This window comes from Callorhinchus milii, unplaced genomic scaffold (genome assembly GCF_018977255.1).
Source record: "Callorhinchus milii isolate IMCB2004 unplaced genomic scaffold, IMCB_Cmil_1.0 Scaffold10, whole genome shotgun sequence".
In the NCBI taxonomy this organism is placed as follows: domain Eukaryota; kingdom Metazoa; phylum Chordata; class Chondrichthyes; order Chimaeriformes; family Callorhinchidae; genus Callorhinchus; species Callorhinchus milii.
In genome coordinates, this window is record NW_024704751.1 from 9,042,815 (window position 1) to 9,064,456 (window position 21,642).

The following is a 21,642-nucleotide window of genomic DNA, read 5'->3' on the forward strand; positions in this document are numbered from 1 at the left end:
TTCACTTCAGAACTTGAGCTCATTGTTTGGGCTGAAACTCCATTCCAGCACTGCACTATCAGATGTGTCATCTTTCAGATGAGACCTTAACAGCGGCACTTTCTGCCAGTTAATTTGGACATTATAGGTCCCACGACACTGTTTGAAAAGAAAAGGGAGTTTCTCACCAGTCTGGCCAACAATCTTAATTAATTAATCATTTCTGACACTAAAAATGCAAATCTTTTCTCTCGTTCTTTCTTTCTTTTGCACAGTCTTTCTGAAAAACATTTTAGAAACTAAATCAAGTGGCCAATAAACACTGTCATTTTGGACTGATTCAGACTCACTGCCTTACCAATCCCTCGGCCCGCTCCCTGCAGTAGTCCATACTGATGCCGCTGAAACCCTTGTGGCGTCCTGCGGTGTAGTGGTTAGAGCACTCACCTCGCAAGGGAGAGGACCTAGGTTCTTCCAAGCAGGGTGGAATGTTGGGGAAGATTTTTTTACTCCACCCAACATTCCCCCCACCTCCCCAATTGCTTTTCGGGGGAAATAAACCCCTCGAAAGTAAAAATGAAAAAGTAATAATAATTTGGTCACTTAATCCATTGCTGTGCGCAATTGGCCGCCGTGTTGCACCCACAAAATATACAGTCAATTCACTTTATAATATATTCTGTGAAGCGCTTTGTGACGCCTCAGCGATCCGATATAAGGCACTGTATCAAATGCAAGGATTATTATTATTAAACCTACTTCCACTCTCTGCTTCAGGGTTGTTCCCTGGGAACACATTCCACAAGACTGTTCTGCTTTGAGTTCCTTGCTTCTGACGTGTGCCTCCTTACGTTGAGGTTTTGCTACAGGAAATAATTTGCCTGAATGCACTTTGCCGAACAGTCTCGTCCAAGGTCAGGAAAACTTGATACTGTATAAATATCAGTTTTAACTCTTCTCTCCTTCCCCAAAAAAGGATCTTTTAATCAAATAACGAGGTCCGTTACTAGAATCTGGGCAAAATAAGCACATTTTTTTCCAGTATCACTGGAAAATATTCAAAATATTTGCGAAATTATATAGATGATGTACAAAGGGATTTCAGTGATTTACTGAAAAATAAACCTCCAGAAGTAACATCCTGTGTACAACACACGAACCCAAAGACCCTTTCCACGTGTCGTCGTTTATTCAACGCACCACAACTTTATGGGTTGTGTTATTATTTTGTTGGTTAAATGGTAACTAGGAGCTGTGCTGGTGGAGAGGATGCAGGACACAATGGCACACTGGATGATGTCTCACTGCCTGTTCTGTGACTTGCAGAGCAGTACAGAACAGCAGTGAGTGTTCAGAGCTTCCACTATAGTAGCTGAGTTGTAGCACAGATTAATGTTTGGACCGGATGTGCAGCGGGGCAGATTGCACGCCTGCCTGCTGTCATGTGTCAGACACTGGCTCAGCTGAGTCAGAAAGCTGTGGGTTCAATCCCTACATCAGCACTTTGAATGCACAGTCTTAGGCTGACACTCCAGTATAGTTCTGGGAGTGTGTTGAATTGTTGGAGGTGCTGTCCTTCGGATGAGACATTAAACCGAGGTCCTGTCTGCCTGTGCAGGTGGATGTTAAAGATTCCATGGCACTTTTTAAGAAGAGAAGGGAGTTTCTCTCTCCCATTGTCAGTAATTCCCCTGGATAAAATTGCTCAATTACTTCATGGCTGTCTGTGGGTAGTTGTGTGTGCAAATTGGCTGCTGCATTTGCCTACAAATACACAGTCACTACACATTACAGTGTAGCTTATCAAGTATTTTGAGACGTCCGACACCAAATGTAAGGATATTTATTATTATGCATGATCCCGTATGATGTCAGATGTCACCAAAAAAGGATGTGAAAGTGATCTATCCCAGGCGTCGACTTGGTGTCGCACTCAGTCCAGCTGGTTTGTCTGAGATGCAATTACACAGGCTGCAGAGTGCCGTTAAATGGTGGGATGTTATTGTGAGGACTGTTGTTCCCAGCCACATTTCAGATGTTCAGGTGCAGCTATTTTTAGCCACGTGATTACACATGTGGGTAACGTGTTGTGTGTTGTGTGTCAGGGTTTCAATGGCACATGTCACAGAAGGTAAGGCTCTTGTTTGTTGAAGGGTTTTGAGGGACAGAGTGAAAACCAGGCTGGTGAGTAATAGTGAGCCTGGCCAAATGGGTCACCAGCAGACGTCTGGGAGCGAATCCCCACTCAGTGGGGACTGGGTGTGGGAGAGAGGAAAATAAAATGGAAAAGATACTTTGTTTTATATTAAAAACATATTTTATTCGAGCGGTTATCATTTTGCCACTCTGGGGCCTGGGTTCAAACTCAGCCCAAATCAAAAAGAAGATCTGGTCTGTGCTGTGGGGACTGGGTTAGTGCACAGGGTTAGAACACTGTGCTTTCACCTTAGGGATCTGATTCACATCCAAACCAGACAGAGCAAATGAAAATCTCCTCTGAAGGGGAATTTCGGGCAGCTTGAATCTAATTTCTTGTGGGCTCACGTCCAGACTGCAGTCCAAGGCTGTTGTGATGATTCACAGTTGTCATGTTAAAAAGGCCAGGCTGAATTGTGATTGTTACACAAAATCGTAGCCACATCGACAGAAGAATTTGCTGATCACCAACGCAATATGAGGTTAACCCACATGCCAGCTATTACAGTTGGAAACAAGAAAACATCCCCACAGACACCACCGCCCCCTCCCCCCAACCCAACCACCCCTCCCGGTTTCTCTCTCTGTCTCTTGCCCCCCAACCTTCCCACCAGCGCTTCTGTGTGTATCAGTCAACTACAGACCAGGTAGTACCTGCACTGGAACAGGGCCAGCATGAGAGAACTGGAGAAATTCCTTCTAAGTCTCGGGGGTAAAAGGAAAGGCACAGCTGCCAGAGGAACAGTTCCAGACCACCCAGCGCCAGCTGCAGGCTGAGTGTGACTCACATCCCAGGCAGATTTCACAGAAATGAATGTGGACGACCTACTGAGAAATTGAACATTTAACAGCAGTAAAATAATTCTCTTAAGTTTCAGTCACCTGGCAAACTCTCCTCGCTCAACCTGGAAGATCAGTTAGACACTGATACCCTTTCCCGGCAACTAAACACTCAGCAGTTACGTCATAGCTCCCAGTACATTATTATTCCTGCTTCCACTTACTCACTGTCAAAAGATTCCCAATTCTTCCCTATTGTTTGCCTCAGACCCTTCCGTGCTCACTTATTGAGGCCACGTGAGCTGCCGTGACCTTGTTTTTTAAAACTGAGCTACAGCTATATTATGTACCAGACATCGATTGCATTTGCACCTCACTTTAATGCCATCGAAACCAATGTCAAAACCAATCCGAACACCTCTCAACCCTAACGAGATGGGCGGGGCCAGGCCCAGGGAAATGGGCGGGGTCAGATCTGGGAAATGGGAGGGTCCCCCGGCCCTGGAGAGGTCGAGTGCAAGTTTGATCCAACATTCAATAGTGCTGTCAGCGTCGGCACTTCATTTAAGGAAGAATTGGCTTTACATTTGTTGCTGAGCGCACCATCGAACCTACAAGCCATTTTTTTTTTTACGGGAGGAGGGATGAAGCAAACTCCCTCCCACTCTTCTCAGCCCACAGCTGTGAACTGGTAGAAGGGAGATGTTTAAACCATTACAGGACAATGTGAGCTGGAGTAGATGCTTGGGGAAGCTTCCCTGCTGGCCTGGGATACACACAGCCCAAACAGATCAGGAGCATGTCTGTCCTGCCCCGTCAGAGCGGGGCTGCGATTAGCCTTGGCTGTCTTCATGGGGTGGTGTTCCTCGGGTGGGAAGTGCCTCTCCCCCCCCCCCCCTCCCGATCTTCTGTTCGAAGGAGGAACCCTGACTGTCCAGCGCCTTAGGATGTCCTCCTGATGTGAAAGGCGCTACATGAATGTAATTTGTTGTTTTTGGTGTTGTTGAAGATGCTTTACATACTATAATGTTGATCAGAATTTGAGTTTAGAACTCGGGTTGATTAAAATCGCTTTGGTCTCTCCCGCAATCGCTGTTAATCTAATCTCACCAGAGGAGCCTTTGCTGAGGCCCCCAGGCTGTGGGCTGCTCAGGGTGATGGGGTTATGTGTGCCAGACTGAGAGTCAAACCCACCCAGGGAGGGGAGAATGGCAACTCAGCCTGAGGTGAGGGTTTCAGGTGTGACCCTGCACCACAGTGAAAACTGCACCTGTAATGTTTGTTTCGCCCTCAACATATATAGTCAACAAGTGCAAGGATTATTATTATTATTCTCTTTCACGTGCTGATGGAGTTACTGTGCATCTGATGGGTGGGGCGGGGGCAGCTTATTTTGTGCCTATCCGGGAAATCATCTTTGCATCCTTGGCTTTTCCTGCTAGCGCCCGCACTCTATCCAGGAGGCCAATCTCACTGGCCCGGATATATGACTCTGCCACCTCTGCTGATCTTTTCTCCTCTTGCTCCCTGACAGGGTAACAATGATGACTTAATCCTCTCGTGCTGCCTGCATTATTGCAAGGACAAGGCCAAGGACTTCATGCCAATGCGTAAAGGTATTTCAGAGCCACCTGAGCCGACGGCTATTTCTTTCAGCCACCCTCCTACCCCTATACCCTCCCTTCCCTGCACCCTCCCTGATCCCAACGCCTTGGGACGTACTCCTGACGTAAAAGGTGCTGTGTAAATGTAATTTGTTGTTGTTTACTGTAAAGTGGAGTGACTATCTGTCGACAAAATGTCACAATGGTGTAATAGAGGTAGGTTCTCAGGTCAGTGTTCTGACGTGCTGTTGGGAGTACGCCGAGCATCTTACCTGGGCAACACCTGACTTGAGACTGTCTGACACTCCATGATGACACCAAAAATGATGACTTGGGCTAAAATTGCGAGATTTGCCAAAGGGATTTGTACGTGGTGAATCCTGCACATCCCCAGTGTCGCTGTGAATTCCATTGGGTGGAGGTGGATGTCAGCGCAGATTGGGAGAATGTAAATCCCTTTACAAAAAATCTCCTCATTTAAATCTCGTTGTCCGAATGTGTACAAACAGGACTGCTTCGGGATTTTCTTCTGCGCTGTGACTAGAATTAAAATGAAAATTTATTCTTTATTTGCCCCTCTCCCCCCCCCCCCCCCGCCCCGACAGATGAACCTATCCGCCTGAGACGTGACGTTGTGTTGCTGACCGATGACCGGAACATGAGGGTGAAGGCGCTAACTCGTAACGTCCCAGTCCGGGCTATCCCCAGCTTCCTGAAGTGGGCCAAGGTGGGATGAGAAGACTGTGGCACCAGGCAAACTCACGTCCTCTGGAAACTAGTGAAGGCATCGTCGAGAGCCCCCAGTGCCCGACCAATGCCAACAACCGCCCCCTCCGTTATACAGAAGCTAGCTTTAAAGAGATGACGAGAATCAGTGCAGTTGAGTAGAAGATTGTGATCGGTTACCAAAAAAACAATAAGGATAAAGTGAGCTAAAGAAGGCAAGGTCTTGAGATGAAAGTCTTGATGGGTCTTTTTAGAAGCAAGCTGAGCCGTGGTGGGTTATAGGGGAAGAGCATCCACGTCAGGTTCCTGGGCGGGGGCTCTCTTATCCTCTGTGGGGGGAATGGATTCCTACCCCCTGGGGTTACTTCCATTAGTGTGGAATTTTTTCTGTGGTAGAGCTGGGTTATCCTCTCTCCCATGCCTCGCCAAGCCACCCCCACCCATACATACCCTCCGCTCTGAAGCTTTGCTCCAGGGAGGGGGGGTGGGAGACCAGGCTTAATGATTCCATTAGCTGCAGCTTCAGCGATGTCATTTTTTGGCGGGGAGGAATTCTGTGCAAAAAAAAAAGAAAGTTTCGAAAAACTTTTTTTTCTCAAGAAGACAGACAACAACTGTGCATCGCCTTGGAGAGAGGCCCTGCTTTTTAAGGTTCGCCTACACTCAAGGAAACTTTTTTTTAAAGGTCGTGTTAAGGGTCGCAGTCAACACGATTGCAGATAAAGTGGCTTTTAATTTGTTGGCCTTGTATTAAAAAAAGTATTCCTGGCACCAGCCTATCATCAGTTCGATAGTATGTTCTTAGTTACTCGGTCTCCTCTTTTTTGATGGGAGATGGTGCGTTACAGAAATTAAATGGAGATGTTTTTTCTTTGTAAAGCTGGAGCTGACTTACTGACTGACTGACTGACTGACTGAGTGACTGACTGACTGATTGTGTGATGGGACAGACAGTGTGATCCACCGACTCAGGCAGAGAGTGTCACATGAGCGAGCTGGTAGACAAGCTGCCCTTTTGCACCCGCTCTCGATGCCCAAGACCTTTGGCATTTGGGGGTGGGGGGGGGGTTCTAGAGACTTCTACCCTTGCAAAACAGCAGCAGAGCAAGGACCATGCCTGGGTCTAATTACATTGCAGGGCCCATGACGGAGATACCTGGTGACTCCAAATCCTGGAGCCTGCCAAGGTATCAAGTAGCTGCCATAGCTACTCAATTTTTGAACCAACACACACACGCACACAGCTCTCAAGTAAAATTTCAGCCCCAAAAGAAAAAAGTCTATACCTGAGTACTTAAGATTAAAATCTCTGAAATTTGTTCTGTACGATTCTGCGGTGCTGAAATTGAAGTTTATTTTAGACGTTTCAAAACTCATTTTTAATTCAGCCTGATTTTTTTTCTCACTCTTGTTAATATTTAGTTTTATTGGTTAGGTTTGTAGAACAAAAACGTATTGTATTGCAATCGGGTGTCTGTCACCGTTTTATGTGATGTTTAAATGGGCTTTATAGGAACTATTTAAAAAAAAAGGCAGCTTTTTGTTTTTAATACAGTGGCAATAATTTTGAGTACAATTGCGCATCTCAAAGATGTGTTGTAGGTAACCAGCTCATTTCAACAAGCGATTTCTCTGCCCACAAACACTTGTTAACCGCTCTTTGTTCCTTCTGAGAGTGACAACACTCACTTACTTAGAGTGCTGCTATCACAATGTAGTAGAAAATGTGGTAGAAAATGCCATTGCTTTGCTTATCCACTGTAGTTTTCATGTGGCTGATGTTTTGCTTATTTCTGTAGAGATAATAAAATGGATATTGAACCCTTTAGAGTCTGTATTGTTGTTTATTGCTGTTTTGATGTTATAGAAACAGTTGAAAAAGAGATATTTTTTTCTGCTCGTTTACAAAAATACAATTATAGAAAAAATCCCACCAAAGCACTTTATACAGACTGTTTTTAAAATATAAACACATAAGTAACAGATACATGCAATAAATACATTCATTTGAATGAAAAAAGACAATTTATAAAAAATACTGTTTGGGTGTTTTTTTTTGTATTGCAACGTACATGTGAATTGTATTTGGTTTTCGTTTTTTTAGAAAAAAATATCTCGGGAGGTGTTTGCTGTACAGACAAAAACTTCGACTTTGGTTAATTCATTAAATTTACAAAGACTTAAAGAGAGAGAGACGTGGGTCGACATTACAAAAAAAAAACGGTCGGCTCTGTCCCACATTAAACACAGTGCTTATATTATACATGCATTCCCCCCCCTATTCCCTGTATGTCTCCACAGTTGCAAACAGGGGCGTTATAAAATAGGAAATCTTTAGTAATCCCTGCAAACAAAGGTAACATTTACTGGCAAGTTGCATTTCATGCTAAAATACTGCATTTAATAAATGATTAATTCGGCTGTTTTTTTTTCACAGAACAAGTCCCTCAACACGAGGCGATGTGAAGCTTCCCCCAACCTTCGATGGCTTTTCGTTCAAACAAACTGAACCCCCTTTCCCTTTCAGCTCCCCTAAACATCTCTAAAATACCAGAGGAAAGCCTAATGCATTGCTGTTCAACGTGAAAGTAAGTCCTGGTGTTGGAGGGATCACATTGATGTTAAACGTCGGGCAAATCGCATGAACCCAGAACCCACGGTGGTGGTGGTGGTGTTTTCCTAATTCAGATGGTGTTGAAATTTGTCAGTGGTCGATGGCGCTTTGGACTGAGCCTAAAGTTTGTTATTTGTATTGCAGCGTTTGGGGTAATTTTAGTGGGTGTTTGGGTGGGGGGAGCAGTCAGTAAGGGTGGAATTCCTTGCGAGTTACACTCTTTATCCAGACTCACTCTCACTGCCCGAGCTGGGGAGCACTGGGGGGCAAATGGTTTCATTTGATAATAATACCAGTGTGCGTTACACATATATATATATATATATATATTTAAATTGTCTTTGAAAAGAGAAGAGAAGAGAAGAGAGAGAGAGAGAGAGAAAGCGGAGGTATTATTGTTTGTTGAATGTCATCGTGTTTGAAATAAAACATGATCAACGTTCCCTGACGTTTCAAAGGCAAAGGGAAGCTGTTGTTTTGTTCACCAGCTGAGAGCTGGTTTGTAACGGAGTGAGTGAGTGAGTGAGTGAGTGAGGGTTTGGAGAGGAAGGAAACGAGAGAGAGAGAGAGAGAGAGAGAGAGAGAGATTTGAGTCCATGATTTAGTGCAAGACAGCAGTTTGCAAGCTCCAGTCGAGGACAGCAAAGCAGTCTAGTTAGTCTGCGAGGCAATGGGTTAGTTGAGTCGCTATTTTATCCGAGATTTTTTTAAAAAAAACTGCGTCTATTTCTCATTCCTTCACTGTTTTTTTTTCTCTCTCTCTCTCTCGTCTCCCTTTGCAAAACTGACCATTTTTTTAAATATTTTTTTTTAAAAAAAAAGTTGGAAGGCGAGGGGATGAGTTTGGCTGTTTTGGCTCTGAGTTTTGCTGCTCAGCTGCGATCAGGTCTGGAAATTGCACATCGCCTCAAACGTTTTGCTTTTTTTTTCAGAAACAAACAATAATGATAATAATTGTAGCTGGTGAAAGCATTCCCCCCCCCCCCCACCCCCACCAATAGACACACATACACACGCGGTCTCCCTCCTCCCAGTTTCCTCTCTGAAACTCTCGGTAGTCTTTTTTTTAAATGTATGTGTAGCAAACAACAAGAACTGATAATAAAAAAAACTAACTCTATAAAACCCTTTAAACACCGCCTCGCAGCTCCCAAACACAGGCTTCACCCACTGAGGTATCGTAACAGTTCATTCCACTCTACGTGTTGGTTTCTTGTGTGTTTACACACACAGACCAACACATACACACGACAAATTAACAACACAGAGCTGTCCCATCCCCAGTGCCTCTCTGTCACTCACTGCTCTGCGCACAACTGTGGTAACTGTTGTGTTTTGACACACATCGAGAATGTCTCACCGCTTTGCGCATAACACACGACACGACATAACTGTAGGGAAACAGCGTTCGCTCGTCCGAACCGTACACAAGGTAATCCTGGTTCAGTGCAGGTACAAATCGGGGCTGTTTCAAACCGGTTTAGAGGGTGTGTGGGAAGGTGGGGTGGGGTGGGGGCTGGGGGGTGAGACAAGAGTTTCTGAGTCCAATCAATTGCCTCGCCGGTAAAAACACTAACGTGTTTAGTGCCAAAGGGAGGAAACAAAATAGTCACTTTATATTCCCCCCCTTAAAAAAAATAGTCACTCCACCACAGTTTAGAAACAAATTGCTAATTGTTCTGTTAAAAGAAAAGAAACACAGATTTAACGTCGAGCAGAGGCTTCTCGATCTTGTCTGTCCAAATATATATATATATATATATATATTGTGTAAAAAAAAACTAAACAACAAAGAACAACAAGTTTTCAAGAACTGTTTATAACTTATTTTTGGGGGGAGAGAAAAAAACACCCCCAAAGTATTTATTTCACACGAGCACCTAAACGAGTTCAAAGCTGCAGAATCTCTTTTCAAATCGATTTTTTTTAAAAAAAAACTTTTTAAAAAAAACACACCCCAAAAGAAGTGGTTTTTTTTTTGACCGGTCCCTCCAATAAAGTTCTCTCTTTCTCTGAAAACTCTCCCAAAGTCCCAACTAACTTTCACATTGGAACGGTTCGAGGACAGGAATCCAAGGCCAGAGAGGAAAGCAGACACTATCTGTAACTCCAGCGGCTCACCTTGTAACTTCTTTTTATATTTTAAAAAATATGATATATTCCCCTTCTCTCCCTCCCTCCCTCCCTCCCTCCTTTCTCCCTTACAAACTAAACAGAATCAGTCCAGGATTTGCAAAGAACCAGCGTGAAAGGGAAAGGTTCCACAGCTTTGGTCGAAGTGATGATGAAAGGTTAAAAGTGCTGTTTAAAGTTCCTGTTCACCTCTCTCTCTCTCTCTCTCTCTCTCTCCCCTCCTTCTCCCCTCCCCTCCCCTTCCTCCCCCCCACCCCACAAGGTCTCAGCAGCTTCTGTGCCCCTGAACTCCCAAAGCTCACAATCACAGTGTCTCTCACTATTGTCACAGCAGTGCTTTTCTGCCCAACACTGTCCAACAACTGCTCCTGAGACCAAACACCCAACCGACTGCCCTCCCCCCTCAAGACAATACACTCAATTAATTAGTGGTTTTCAAAAAAAACGGAAGATTGCACCTAGCCTAAGTTGGGCTCTTTTTTCAGTTGATGTTGAGGAACCATCTTAGCCAATAGTGAGAAGATATAGTCTCTCCTCCTCTCTCAGTGAGAAGTAGAGCAGTGCTCAAGGGAGTGGGGGTGGGGGTGTGGGGGTGATGGTGGCTTGGGGCCTGTTTAAGGTGGAGAGTAAACATCTATAGCTTTGGAGTCGTTGTTGGTCAAGTGAGAGGCCTGAGAGAGGATCTCGGCCGCTTTCTCTTGGTTGATGCCCAGGTGCTCGGCGGCGAATTTGGCCAAAGGGTAAACGTTCTCTGTGAAGTCCATCTTTGGTTTGAGGTCGGGGCCGGAGGTGTGCATCTTCATGTGGCTGATCAGGTTCCGCTGCTGCGCAAACTTGCCCCCGCAGATCTGACATTCGTAAGGCTTCTCTCCCGAGTGGATCCTCATGTGTTCGGTCAGACGGTACTGGCGGGTGAAACGCATCCCACACGCCTCGCAGGCGAAAGGCTTGAGGCCCAAGTGGCTTCTCATGTGCCGGGTCATGGTGCCTCTCTGGGTGAACTTCTTCCCGCAAATGTTACAGGGGTAAGGCCGGGTCAGCCAGTGGGTTTTCTCGTGTTGCCTGAGGGTCGCTGGGTCCTTGTAGGACTTCTCGCAGGAAGTACATCTGTAAGGCCTGATGATCTCTCCCAATGTCTGGTTGGACTTGTCCAGGAAAGGCGTACTGGTCTGGTCGGCCACCTCCTTGTGGAACAAGTCTTCCTCTGTGTGGCTCTCCACGTGGGCGTTGAGCTGCTCCGAGCTGGGGAAGCCCTTACCGCAGGGGATACAGACGTAAAGGTTGTCTCCAAAATTCTCTGGCTCATAGGCAACATGGCTGCAGTGATACCTGTCCAACCCCGAGGGACAGGGGTCATCGCTACTCGTGTCCTCGCTGCTGCTTTTCTCGTCCTCCGCCTCCTCGCAGCCCAGGTTGGGGTATCTGACCTGCGTGTTGGGCACCTCCACCTTCCTGTCCTGGTGCTCACATTTGGCCACTTTGTCCCTGTCACAGTCGTCCACACAATGTGGCTCTTGTTTCAGCCACCTGGCCATCAGCAGGTCCTCCTGAGCCTCAGTTCTCAGTTTGGAGTCACTGTTGGACAAGCTGCTCCTGAAGACATAATTCTCGTGTCCCCCCATCTGCTCATCCGCGTCCAGCTGATGTCCGCTGCCTGGAGGCGGCTGGTCCTTGTAAGAGGCACCGTTGGTGGTGATGAGGGAGGCACTGATGGTGGTTGGGCTGAGCTGCCTGGGCTCCTCGTCTTGGTGGAGAGAGGAGGGGGCGGCGGGGCTTTTCTTGGACAGATCCAGGCCCAGCATCTGTGAGGAGACCTGATCTTGCAGACATATCCTCTGGGGATGTGCCTGATTAGCCTGAGAAGCCGGGGCATAGAGCTCCCCGGAGTGTGTGTTGATGGTGTGCATGACGTCCATGGGTTGGCCGTCCATTAGCCTGGAGGCCACGGAATAACACGACTGGATCACGGGCGTCGAGGTCCTAAGGCCTCTGCCGATTTTCCCATAGGATGAGAACCCTGTCCTGATGTGCAAGTAGGTCCCATTGCGTTTGAGTTTCTTCTTGCAAAGGGCGACCAGGTCGGGGAGTTGGAGGTAACTGGCGGCGGCTAAGACAGCTCCCAGGTTCTGCTCGCTGCCCTGATCTCCCTCGGTCAGCCTCCCGGTGTAGATGTAATCCAGGATGGTGCGGAATATCCCAGGGCTGACCATCTCGGGGTCCAAGTTGACCAGATTGTCGTGAACCACCAAGGACTTGAGATAGACGCTGCTGGCGGCCAGGATGTTCTTGTGAGCTCGGAAGAGAGCGTTCTGTACCACGATGATAACATCGCAAAGGAAACCCTTCGTCCTCTGTCGGTTGAGCTGCATCAGGAGCTGTTTGGCGTAGTTGGGTACCTCCATGGCATCCAGGTTAGGTTTCTTGCCCCCACCTTTTCCGAGAGAAAAATCACACAAAAAAAAAAAGAACCGTACTGTTTAACCCCACGTAGAAACATATCGACGGCAATAATTCATATCAGGTTTTTTTTAAATTAAAAAAAACTTTTGCTTATTACCATTGAAGCAGCGAATCAGATAATCTGAACTCAACCCCCCCCCCCCCAACCCCCCACCCCCACCCCAACACCAGCTGAGTTTGTCTAACAAGTCGCTATTCATCTGAAACCAATTTTAACATCAGTTTTACCTTAAGATGAAATACTGTCTCGTTGGCACACACACACATAACACACACATAACACACACAACACACCCCACCCCACCTCTGCTTTACATTTGTTTCAACACCGAAAAGTTCCACTTGTATTTTTTTTTCGCAAACGAAATCTGAAGGAAGCGAAAAAGAAACCAGCTTTTTATTAAGTGACGTTTTTAATTTTTTATATATGTGTATATATACATAAATTATTATTTTTTAAAAAATAAATCACTTCATTTGCCGGTGGATAAGTTCGTAACGTTCAATCAGTAAACGCGCCTTGTTTTCAATCTCATTTCAGCAAGTTTAGCGTCAGTTTGTATTTAAGTAAGTTAGTTAGCAAGTAAGTAGGTAAGTAAGTAAGTTTCTATTAAGATAACGACAACGTTTCCTTAAAAAGATTGTAATCTCTTACCTTGCTTCCTACTCTGATCTGACACAATTCTGGGGAACGATATTTTAAAACGTTTTGTTTTGAAAGAAGAAGCAACAAGAATAATCCCTGGTCACCAATACAGTTTGTGGGGCCCAACAGGTGACATGGTCGTCTCATTGAAATCAACCCTCAGCGTTCAACAAAAAAAAAACACTGCGCAAAACAAAAAAAAAAATAATGTCCCACTGTGAGATCGCTGAGGGAAAGGACAACAAGTTGGGAGTCGGAAATTTTAGAGATGGGAAACTGGAAGGAAGATTCGCGTTAAACAAAAAGACACTCCAAAAAATAATGAAATGACAAAAAAAATGTAATTTGGTTGAAAGAAAAGAGTGGGGGGTGGGTGGGGGGGGGGAGTGGAATTTACCTTGAAACCCCAATTGTGTGTTACTGTGAGCTCTGGGCTCAGATGGGTACTCGTGTTGGCTTTAGTTCTCCTGGTCTCGAATGGATAGGCGGACCAGACAGTGACTGCCCGCTTTAGACTGTGCTAAATACTGTACCCGGTACGATTGACCAGAGGCTGAGCCGTGCCAGCTTTTATATGTCAGCCTGGCGAGGGAGGCGAGGGAGGGGGAGAGAGGGGAGGGAGGGAGGGGGTTCACACGCCAACCCCCCCCACCCCCCACCCCCCTCCCCCCAAACCCCCATCACCCCCCCTGTGGGCACTTTCAAACATGACATCACTTTACAGACTGTGTTAGTTTTAGTTACCCCACCGTCAGGGGAGTGAGAGGCAGCGATCATTATCCTTCCCCCCCCACACACCCCCACACCCCCCACCCGAAGGAAGAGAGCGTTTCCTTTCCAGCTATTGAGAAGCCGCAGGTTTGTGTGTTATTGTGCACAAACAAACGCCTCTCAGTCACCCGCCAGTCAGTCACTCTCTGTGTACATCATCGTGTCCACGTACACGACAGCCCACTACCGTGACAACAGGCACAACACCAGGCACCGCACACTGCAGTGCCAATCCGTACACCTCAGTGTCCATTCACACTAATAACAACAGAACAGAACCACACCACAGCATCAATAGGTACAACACACTGTCGTGTCAATTGGTACACCCCAGTGTCCATTCACACTGTATTTAGCGCAGATATAACACCCTGGAAATATTGCAAGCGCACAAATCAGTACCTATAGAGTGTAAAGAGACAATTCCGTCCACTTTTAATGTAAATCGTACAATTTGGCACACGCCAAATGCCCAATTGTGCACAACAAATACGCTCTGTGTCAGTCAAGCCACACCACCGAATTATAGAGAGAGGGAGAGCTTTGGGAATACAGTGACATTCGCTCAACCAAAAAAGCCCGTTTCAGGGCGAAATTGTTTGAATAAATTAAAATTAAACTGATCTGTGTTTTTTTATTAAAAAATTGATGGCTAATTATCCTCCGAATTGGGTTAACCACTTCACACCTGTAAGTTTCAGCCGAACCATTGACATAAATAGGAGCAGACAGATAGACAGACACACACACACACACACTACATTTAACGAGTTTTAGTTAGGTTACACTTCACGCTGATAAAGCGGCTTTTCCTCCTATAGACAGGCCAGTTTTCTCCTGATTTTTGTACCAAATTGCGTGAATATTTAAAACAAGCTTTGCCGGTGCTTTGAGTGAAATAAAATAAAATACTCGAAACTTGAAGAGAAAATTCCACTTCACAAAAGCGCTTCATTCACACACTCTTTCTCTCTATGATGCAAATTAAATATACTTTTCTCCTTTTTTTTTCTTTCTTTTTTTTAAAAAAAAGGACAAAGACATGCGTTATTTGTCTGAAAAACAGCCAGACCACAACTTTAGGCAACTTTAGGCAAATATCAAGTCGCGCAAAGGACGTGTGTGTGGGGGATAGAGTAGGGAGAGAATTAAATTCAATTAAATTAAAACATTTCGTTTGAATTAAATTGTCAGAGTGAATCATTCTCAGCTTCTCTCTCTCTCTCTCTCTCTCTCGCTTCCTCCCTGTACTGTGTACTGTGTTTCCCAAATTAATAACCCATGATAAACAGCCTCATCTTAACTTATATACACTTCAAACGCTCTCTCAATATGGGATGTTTTTTCTCTGTTGAACTGTGTTGCAAATACTAGCAACGTTACGCCAGCCTCCCCCCCCCCTCCCCTCCCCAACCCCCCCAATAAAGGACACGGTTTGCTACAAGGTGGTGGTGGGGGGTGTGATGAGAGAGAGGTCGGCGTAAAGTTGGGAGTGTTTCTAACACACTCTGACAGAAACACAGTGGAACACGATGTGAGTGTGTGGATGTGACTTGTGTCACCATGAGCCCAGGTAGGAAGGCAGGTGAGAGCCAACCATTGCCTCTCAAGGGCAAGGAAAGTGGCAATGAACCACACTCTCTCTCTCCCCCCCCCCTACCCCCACCTCTATCCCTCCTCCCCCCCCAAAAAAAGAAATGATTAAAGAGCCAGCAATTAGTGCACCAAATTGCAAACGAATGCCCCCTTTTCCGATGAGTGCGTTGTGATTTAAGAACGTGTTCCTTCAAACCCACAACACGTTGACTTCAAAGCTACAGCGAGAACTCGGGACCATCTCCGGCTGTCGGTGGCTTTGCGGCGGGTCCCTGACGTGGGCTTCGTTGGGCCCTCAAAAAAAAACTTCATCGGCGAAGTCACACCCGAGGGCTCGGGATTGACGGTTCAATCGCTGCGTTAAATGGTCCCAATGCTCTGCTATTGCCATTCCCCATTGCTCTGCCGAGTGCTAAGCGCTGCGCTGTCAATGGGCAATGGTCCTCGTACCCGATCCACACACACACACACACACAGTGGGGGGGGGGGGGGAGAGAGAGGGGGGGGGGGGGGAGAGCAGAGCGGGACATGGTGTAAAGCAGAGACAACTTCATCCCATCCTGTTACTCAGTCCCGAAGCCTAGACTCACGTCTATAGCGAAAAGCACAGCCATTTAGTCATATATATATATATATATATAATGTCTATATATTTTAGATACATGTGCATATATATGGTGATGGGTTTCCGCAACTATCAGACACCCAACTGTCCAAAAAAATGTGTTCTATATAAGACATTTAATATATAGTATATATGCGTTTATTTCCCCCCCTTCGAAGCGCACAGTTAGTCCATGTTACACTGTATTATGTGAGGCGCTTTGACGCGTCTCAACAACGTGTTGAGGCGCTAATATCAAACGTAAGGATATTATATTGTTATAGAAGACGCAGAGCCGCGCAACCAGTCCAGAGCCGAGAGCTTTCCGCGGAGGGAATAACGCGCTGTCAACCTGTGTGTGTGTGTGTGAGACAGGAGAGACAGTGCGTGTGTGAGGCTGGGGGGGGGGGGGGCGCCCATGGTGTGGGTATGTGTGTGTCAGCCGAGCTGTGTGGGAGCCCCTTACCTGGTTGTGTGTGTGTGTGTGTGTGTGAGGTTGCCGGGGTGTGTATGTATGTGAGCCCTCCCCGGGCTATGTGTGAGCCCCCTTTACCTGGGTATAATGTGTGTGTGTGTGTGTGTGTGTGCTACCCTGTGTGTGTGTGTGTGTGTGCCCTGTGTGTGTGTGTGTGTGTGTGTGTGTGTGTGCCCTGTGTGTGTGTGCTGCCCTGTGTGTGTGTGTGTGTGTGCCCTGTGTGTGTGTGTGTGTGTGTGTGCCCTGTGTGTGTGTGTGTGTGTGTGCCCTGTGTGTGTGTGTGTGTGTGTGTGTGCTGCCCTGTGTGTGTGTGTGTGTGTGCGCCCTGTGTGTGTGTGTGTGTGCCCTGTGTGTGTGTGTGTGTGTGTGTGTGCCCTGTGTGTGTGTGTGTGTGTGCCTGTGTGTGTGTGTGTGCTGCCCTGTGTGTGTGTGTGTGTGTGCGCCCTGTGTGTGTGTGCCCTGTGTGTGTGTGTGTGTGTGTGTGTGCTGCCCTGTGTGTGTGTGTGTGTGCTGCCCTGTGTGTGTGTGCCCTGTGTGTGTGTGTGTGTGTGTGTGTGTGTGCCCTGTGTGTGTGTGCCCTGTGTGTGTGTGTGTGTGTGTGTGACTGGCTGTCCTGTGTGTGTGTGTGTGTGTACCTGGCTGTCCTGTGTGTGTGTGTGTGTGACTGGCTGTCCTGTGTGTGTGTGTGTGTGTGTGTGTGTGTGTGCTGCCCTGTGTGTGTGTGTGTGTGTGTGTGTGTGCCCCCCTTTCCCCTTTACCTGGGTAGCGCTGCTGTGTCCTCGGCGGCCCGGACCCCCGCGGAATGATCATGTCAGCAGCTCTGCGGGGCCATCCTGGCAGCGCTGACGTCTCTGGGCTGACATTTACCCGCTTGTGACTGGAGCCGGCGCCAGACTGCAGCCACCCAGCCAGTCACCCCCCCACCCCCCACCCAGCCAGTCACCCCCCACCCCCCACCCAGCCAGTCACCCCCCACCCAGCCAGTCACCCCCCACCCCCCCACCCAGCCAGTCACCCCCCACCCAGCCAGTCACCCCCCTACCCACCCAGCCAGTCACCCCCTACCCACCCAGCCAGTCACCCCCCACCCAGCCAGTCACCCCCTACCCACCCAGCCAGTCACCCACCCCCCACCCACCCCCCTACCCACCCAGGCAGTCACCCACTCCCCCACCCACCCAGCCAGTCACCCACCAACCCAGTCACCCACCCAGTTACCCACCCAGCCAGTCACCCAGCCCCCAACCCAGCCAATCACCCACCCAGCCAGTCACCCAGCCCCTCACCCACCCAGCCAGCCCCCCCCCACCCAGTCACTCACCCACCCACCCAGCCAGTCACCCACCCACCCCCCAGCCACCCAGTCACCCCCCTCACACTCTCTGCTGTGCTCTGCGCACTTCTCCCTCTCACTCCACTAACAGCTAAACCTCTCTCACACACACACAGAACCCCCCCCCCCCTCTCTCTCTCTCCCTCCTCCTTCTTCCCCCCCCCCTCCCCACCCCCCCTCCCCACCCCCCTCTCTCTCTCTCTCCTGTACGTACCGACAGAGAGTAGCAGCGTCACCTTAAACTGGATTAAAAATAACTCGCGCTCTCTCTGTTACATTATTATTATTATTAGAGGTCTGTTTCCTCGCTGCTATTTTTAAAATGATTTTTTTTTCCTCCTCTCTCTCTCTCTCTCTCTCTCTCACTGTCTATCTGTCTAACGCCTCTCTCGTATGTCTATCTGTCTGTCCCCTTTCTCTCTCTCTCTCTCTTTCTCTCTGTCCCCCTCTTTCTCTCAATCTCTCTTTCTTTCTCTCTATCTGTCTCACTCTTTTTCTCTCTCTCTCTTATCTATCTGTTGCCTCTTCCTCCTCTCCTTCTCCCTCTCCCTCTCTGCCTATCTGTCTCCTCTCCCCTCTCTCTCCCTCTTTCACTCTCTCTGTCTATTTGTCTCCTCTCCCCCTCCCCTCCCTCTCCCCTCTCTATCTCTCCCCCTCTCTATCTCTCCCCCTCTCTATCTCTCCCCCTCTCTATCTCTCACTCTGCCCCTCTCTATCTCTCCCCCTCTCTATCTCTCCCTCTCCCCTCTCTATCTCTCCCCCTCTCTATCTCTCCCCCTCTCCCCTCTCTATCTCTCCCCCTCTCCCCTTCCCCTTCCCTCCCCTCACGGGCGGTGTTGCTGGTTAGCGGAGCGGAGCGGAGTAGGAGCGGAGCGGAGTGTGTTGATGCGTCTGTGCGTGTGCGAAACCAGAGGTAAAATCGAGGGCAGATTCGGCGCTGACCCACAGACGAACTCCTGTCTCCCAACTCCACTGTGCAGCTCGCCACCCAGCGAGGCTTCCACGCCAACACCAGCCCCAGCACAGCCCCAGCACAGCACAGCCCCAGCACAGCACAGCCCCAGCACAGCACAGCCACAGCACAGTACAGCACAGCACAGCCCCAGCACAGCCACAGCACAGCACAGCACAGCCCCAGCACAGCCACAGCACAGCCACAGCACAGCACAGCCCCAGCACAGCCCCAGCACAGCACAGCACAGCCACAGCACAGCACAGCCCCAGCACAGCACCAGTACAGCACAGCACAGCCACAGCACAGCCACAGCCACAGCACAGCCACAGCACAGCCACAGCACAGTACAGCACACCCCAGCCACAGCACAGTACAGCACAGCACACCCCAGCTACAGCATAGCCACAGTACAGCCCATTCACAGCACAGCCCCAGCACAGCACAGCCACAGCACAGCACAGCCACAGCACAGCCCCAGTACAGCACAGCCCCAGCACAGCCCCAGCACAGCCACAGCCACAGCACAGCCACAGCACAGCCCCAGTACAGCACAGCCCCAGCACAGCACAGCACAGCACAGCCACAGCCCAGCCACAGCACAGCAACAGCACAGCCACAGCACAGCCCCAGCACAGCCACAGCGCAGCACAGCACAGCCCCAGCACAGCCACAGCACAGCCACAGCACAGCCCCAGCACAGCACAGCCACAGCACAGCCCCAGCACAGCCCCGCCACAGCCACAGCACAGCCACAGCACAGCCCCAGCACAGGCCAGCACAGCCACAGCACAGCCACAGCACAGTACAGCACACCACAGCACAGCACAGCCACAGCACACCCTAGCACAGCCACAGCACAGCCCCAGCACAGCACACCCCCAGTACAGCACAGCCCCAGCACAGCACAGTACAGCACACCCCAGCCACAGCACAGTACAGCACAGCACACCCCAGCACAGCCACAGCACACCCTAGCACAGCCACAGCACAGTACAGTACAGCCACAACACAGCACAGCCACAGCGCAGTCACAACACAGCCACAGCACAAGCCTCCCCTCCCCTCCCTGCCTCTGTCTCTCTCTCTGTCTGTCTCTCTTGCTGACTCCCCCCCCGCCTCCCTCCCCCACTTTCTTATTATTTACAATTTTGTAATTATTATTGGGGGTTGGGGAGGAATAGAAGCTGTTCCCTCTCTCTATATATATATTTATCTATCTGTCTATCTATTTATCTTTCTCTCTGTGTCTCTCTTTCTGTATCTCCCCCCCCCCCCATTGCATTTTACAATTTTGCACTTTTCTTGGTGGGGGTGAACAGGGGGAAAGATTGGAGGAAGATGTTCTCTTCTACAATTCATAATTCTACAATTATTTTTTTAGACGGGGAGGACAAGCAAAGGGGGGGGGGGGGGGGAGCAATGGAGGGAAATGTTCTCTCTCTGTATCTCCATCAAACATTTTTTCATATTAGATGTCGGTTTCCTCACTGCTTTGTCTTTCTAATCTTCAAAACAGAGCAGTTTTGTAAAAGATTTCATAATCTGCCCCCACCCTCTCTCTAATGGAAATAAATCACCCCCCCCCCCCCACCACCACCACCACTCCCCCAATCCCCAACCATATACACACACCAGGGTTAAATTTCAGGTTCCCTGGTGGCTTTTGTCTGACTTCCGACCAAATATTTTTATTGTCATGTCTGGGGCTGAAACCGCTTACCTGGGCAGTGCGCGGTGACAGAGACATGTCTGTCTTACAGTCTCACTCAGCCCCCGTTTTACTTACAAAGCGTAGTAACTGTCAGTCTGAATATTCAGTGTCTGCCTGCCTGAATATTGTATCTTATCTCTGTGAGCGTCTGCAGATATATATATATAGAATATATGTGAGTATACGTGTACTCCATGTGTGTGTATGTGTGTGTCACTGTCTGCAGATGTGTGTTTGTATATATAATCATACAATTATACAGCACAAAAGGAGGCCATTCGGCCCATCGTGTCTGTGCCGGCTTTTGAAAAGAGCTTCCAATTCCCCCACTCTCTCCCCATAGCCCTGCAGGCTTGTCCTCCCCAAATAATTTTCTACTTCTCTCTTAAAAGTATTCATATTTGAGTGACTATGTGTCTGTCACTGTGTCAGTGTGTGTCTGCAGATGTGTGTGTGTGTGTGTCAGTGTGTGTCTGCAGATGTGTGTGTGTGCGAGTGAATGAACGTACAGTGTGTGTGTGTCACTATCTAGATGTGTGTATATCAGTGAATGTATGTGTGTGTGTCTTTATGTGTCCTCTCTCCAACCCTACAACGAATTGACAATTGACAAGACGATAGTTTTACTGCACACATTGCCCCTGAAGCTGTTGACATAACCCACAGTGTGTGTGACTGATTCTCTGCACCTAGTCCTGGTTCACATCAGGATCACAGTGTCCTGACCCAGAGCTCCACAACAAGGCGCATTTCCAAGCCATTTCTCAATTAAATGTTTTTGGGGGAATCTCCCACCTCACCTGAGAGCCGTGTGTGACAGTGTGTATGTGCGACTGTGTGTGTGTGTGAGACAGTGTGTGTGAGACAGTGTGTGTGTGCGTGACAGTGTATGTGTGTGTGTGGGAGACCGTGACGGTGTGTGTGTTGAGATGGTGTGTGTGTGTTTGTGACGGTATGTGTGGGTGTGTGTGTGTGTGTGTGTGACAGTGATGGTGTGTGTGTGTGTGACGGTGTGTTTGGGTGTGTGTGGGTGTGTGTGTGTGACAGTGATGGTGTGTG

General features: G+C 48.3%; 2 protein-coding genes across 3 annotated transcripts in view; one reads left to right on the forward strand and one right to left on the reverse strand.

Moving 5' to 3' along the window:
* The window catches only part of smg6 (SMG6 nonsense mediated mRNA decay factor), a 146,669-nt gene extending 139,558 nt beyond the window's left edge, over positions 1–7,111 (forward strand). Inside the window, exons 18-19 of the mRNA XM_042338403.1 lie at positions 4,490–4,571; positions 5,165–7,111. Of these exons, the coding sequence (XP_042194337.1) occupies positions 4,490–4,571; positions 5,165–5,295 (213 nt within the window). The 3' untranslated portion in view covers positions 5,296–7,111. The remainder of the gene's footprint in view (positions 1–4,489; positions 4,572–5,164) is intronic.
* A 2,751-nt stretch (positions 7,112–9,862) lies between these two features.
* Positions 9,863–17,515, reverse strand: hic1 (hypermethylated in cancer 1). Of its 2 annotated transcripts, none has more exons than XM_042338797.1 (2): positions 17,343–17,515; positions 9,863–12,463 (listed from the first exon to the last, which is right to left on the reverse strand). In XM_042338797.1, the coding sequence occupies exons 1-2, from the start codon at positions 17,392–17,394 to the stop codon at positions 10,647–10,649; spliced, it is 1,869 nt and encodes a 622-aa protein (XP_042194731.1). In that variant the 5' UTR covers positions 17,395–17,515; the 3' UTR covers positions 9,863–10,646. The 2 variants fall into 2 exon arrangements, with proteins under 2 accessions (XP_042194731.1, XP_042194732.1); XM_042338798.1 differs by lacking the exon at positions 17,343–17,515 and adding an exon at positions 13,148–13,238.
* Positions 17,516–21,642: the final 4,127 nt, after the last annotated feature.

Bases quoted from the DNA above. Each gene is read 5' to 3' on its own strand.
- hic1 (XM_042338797.1), bottom strand. From the start codon at position 17,394: ATGATCATTCCGCGGGGGTCCGGGCCGCCGAGGACACAGCAGCGCTAC. The intron at 12,464-17,342 runs GTAAAGGGGAAA...CTCTCGGAAAAG, and splicing joins GACACAGCAGCGCTACCCAG to GTGGGGGCAAGAAACCTAAC.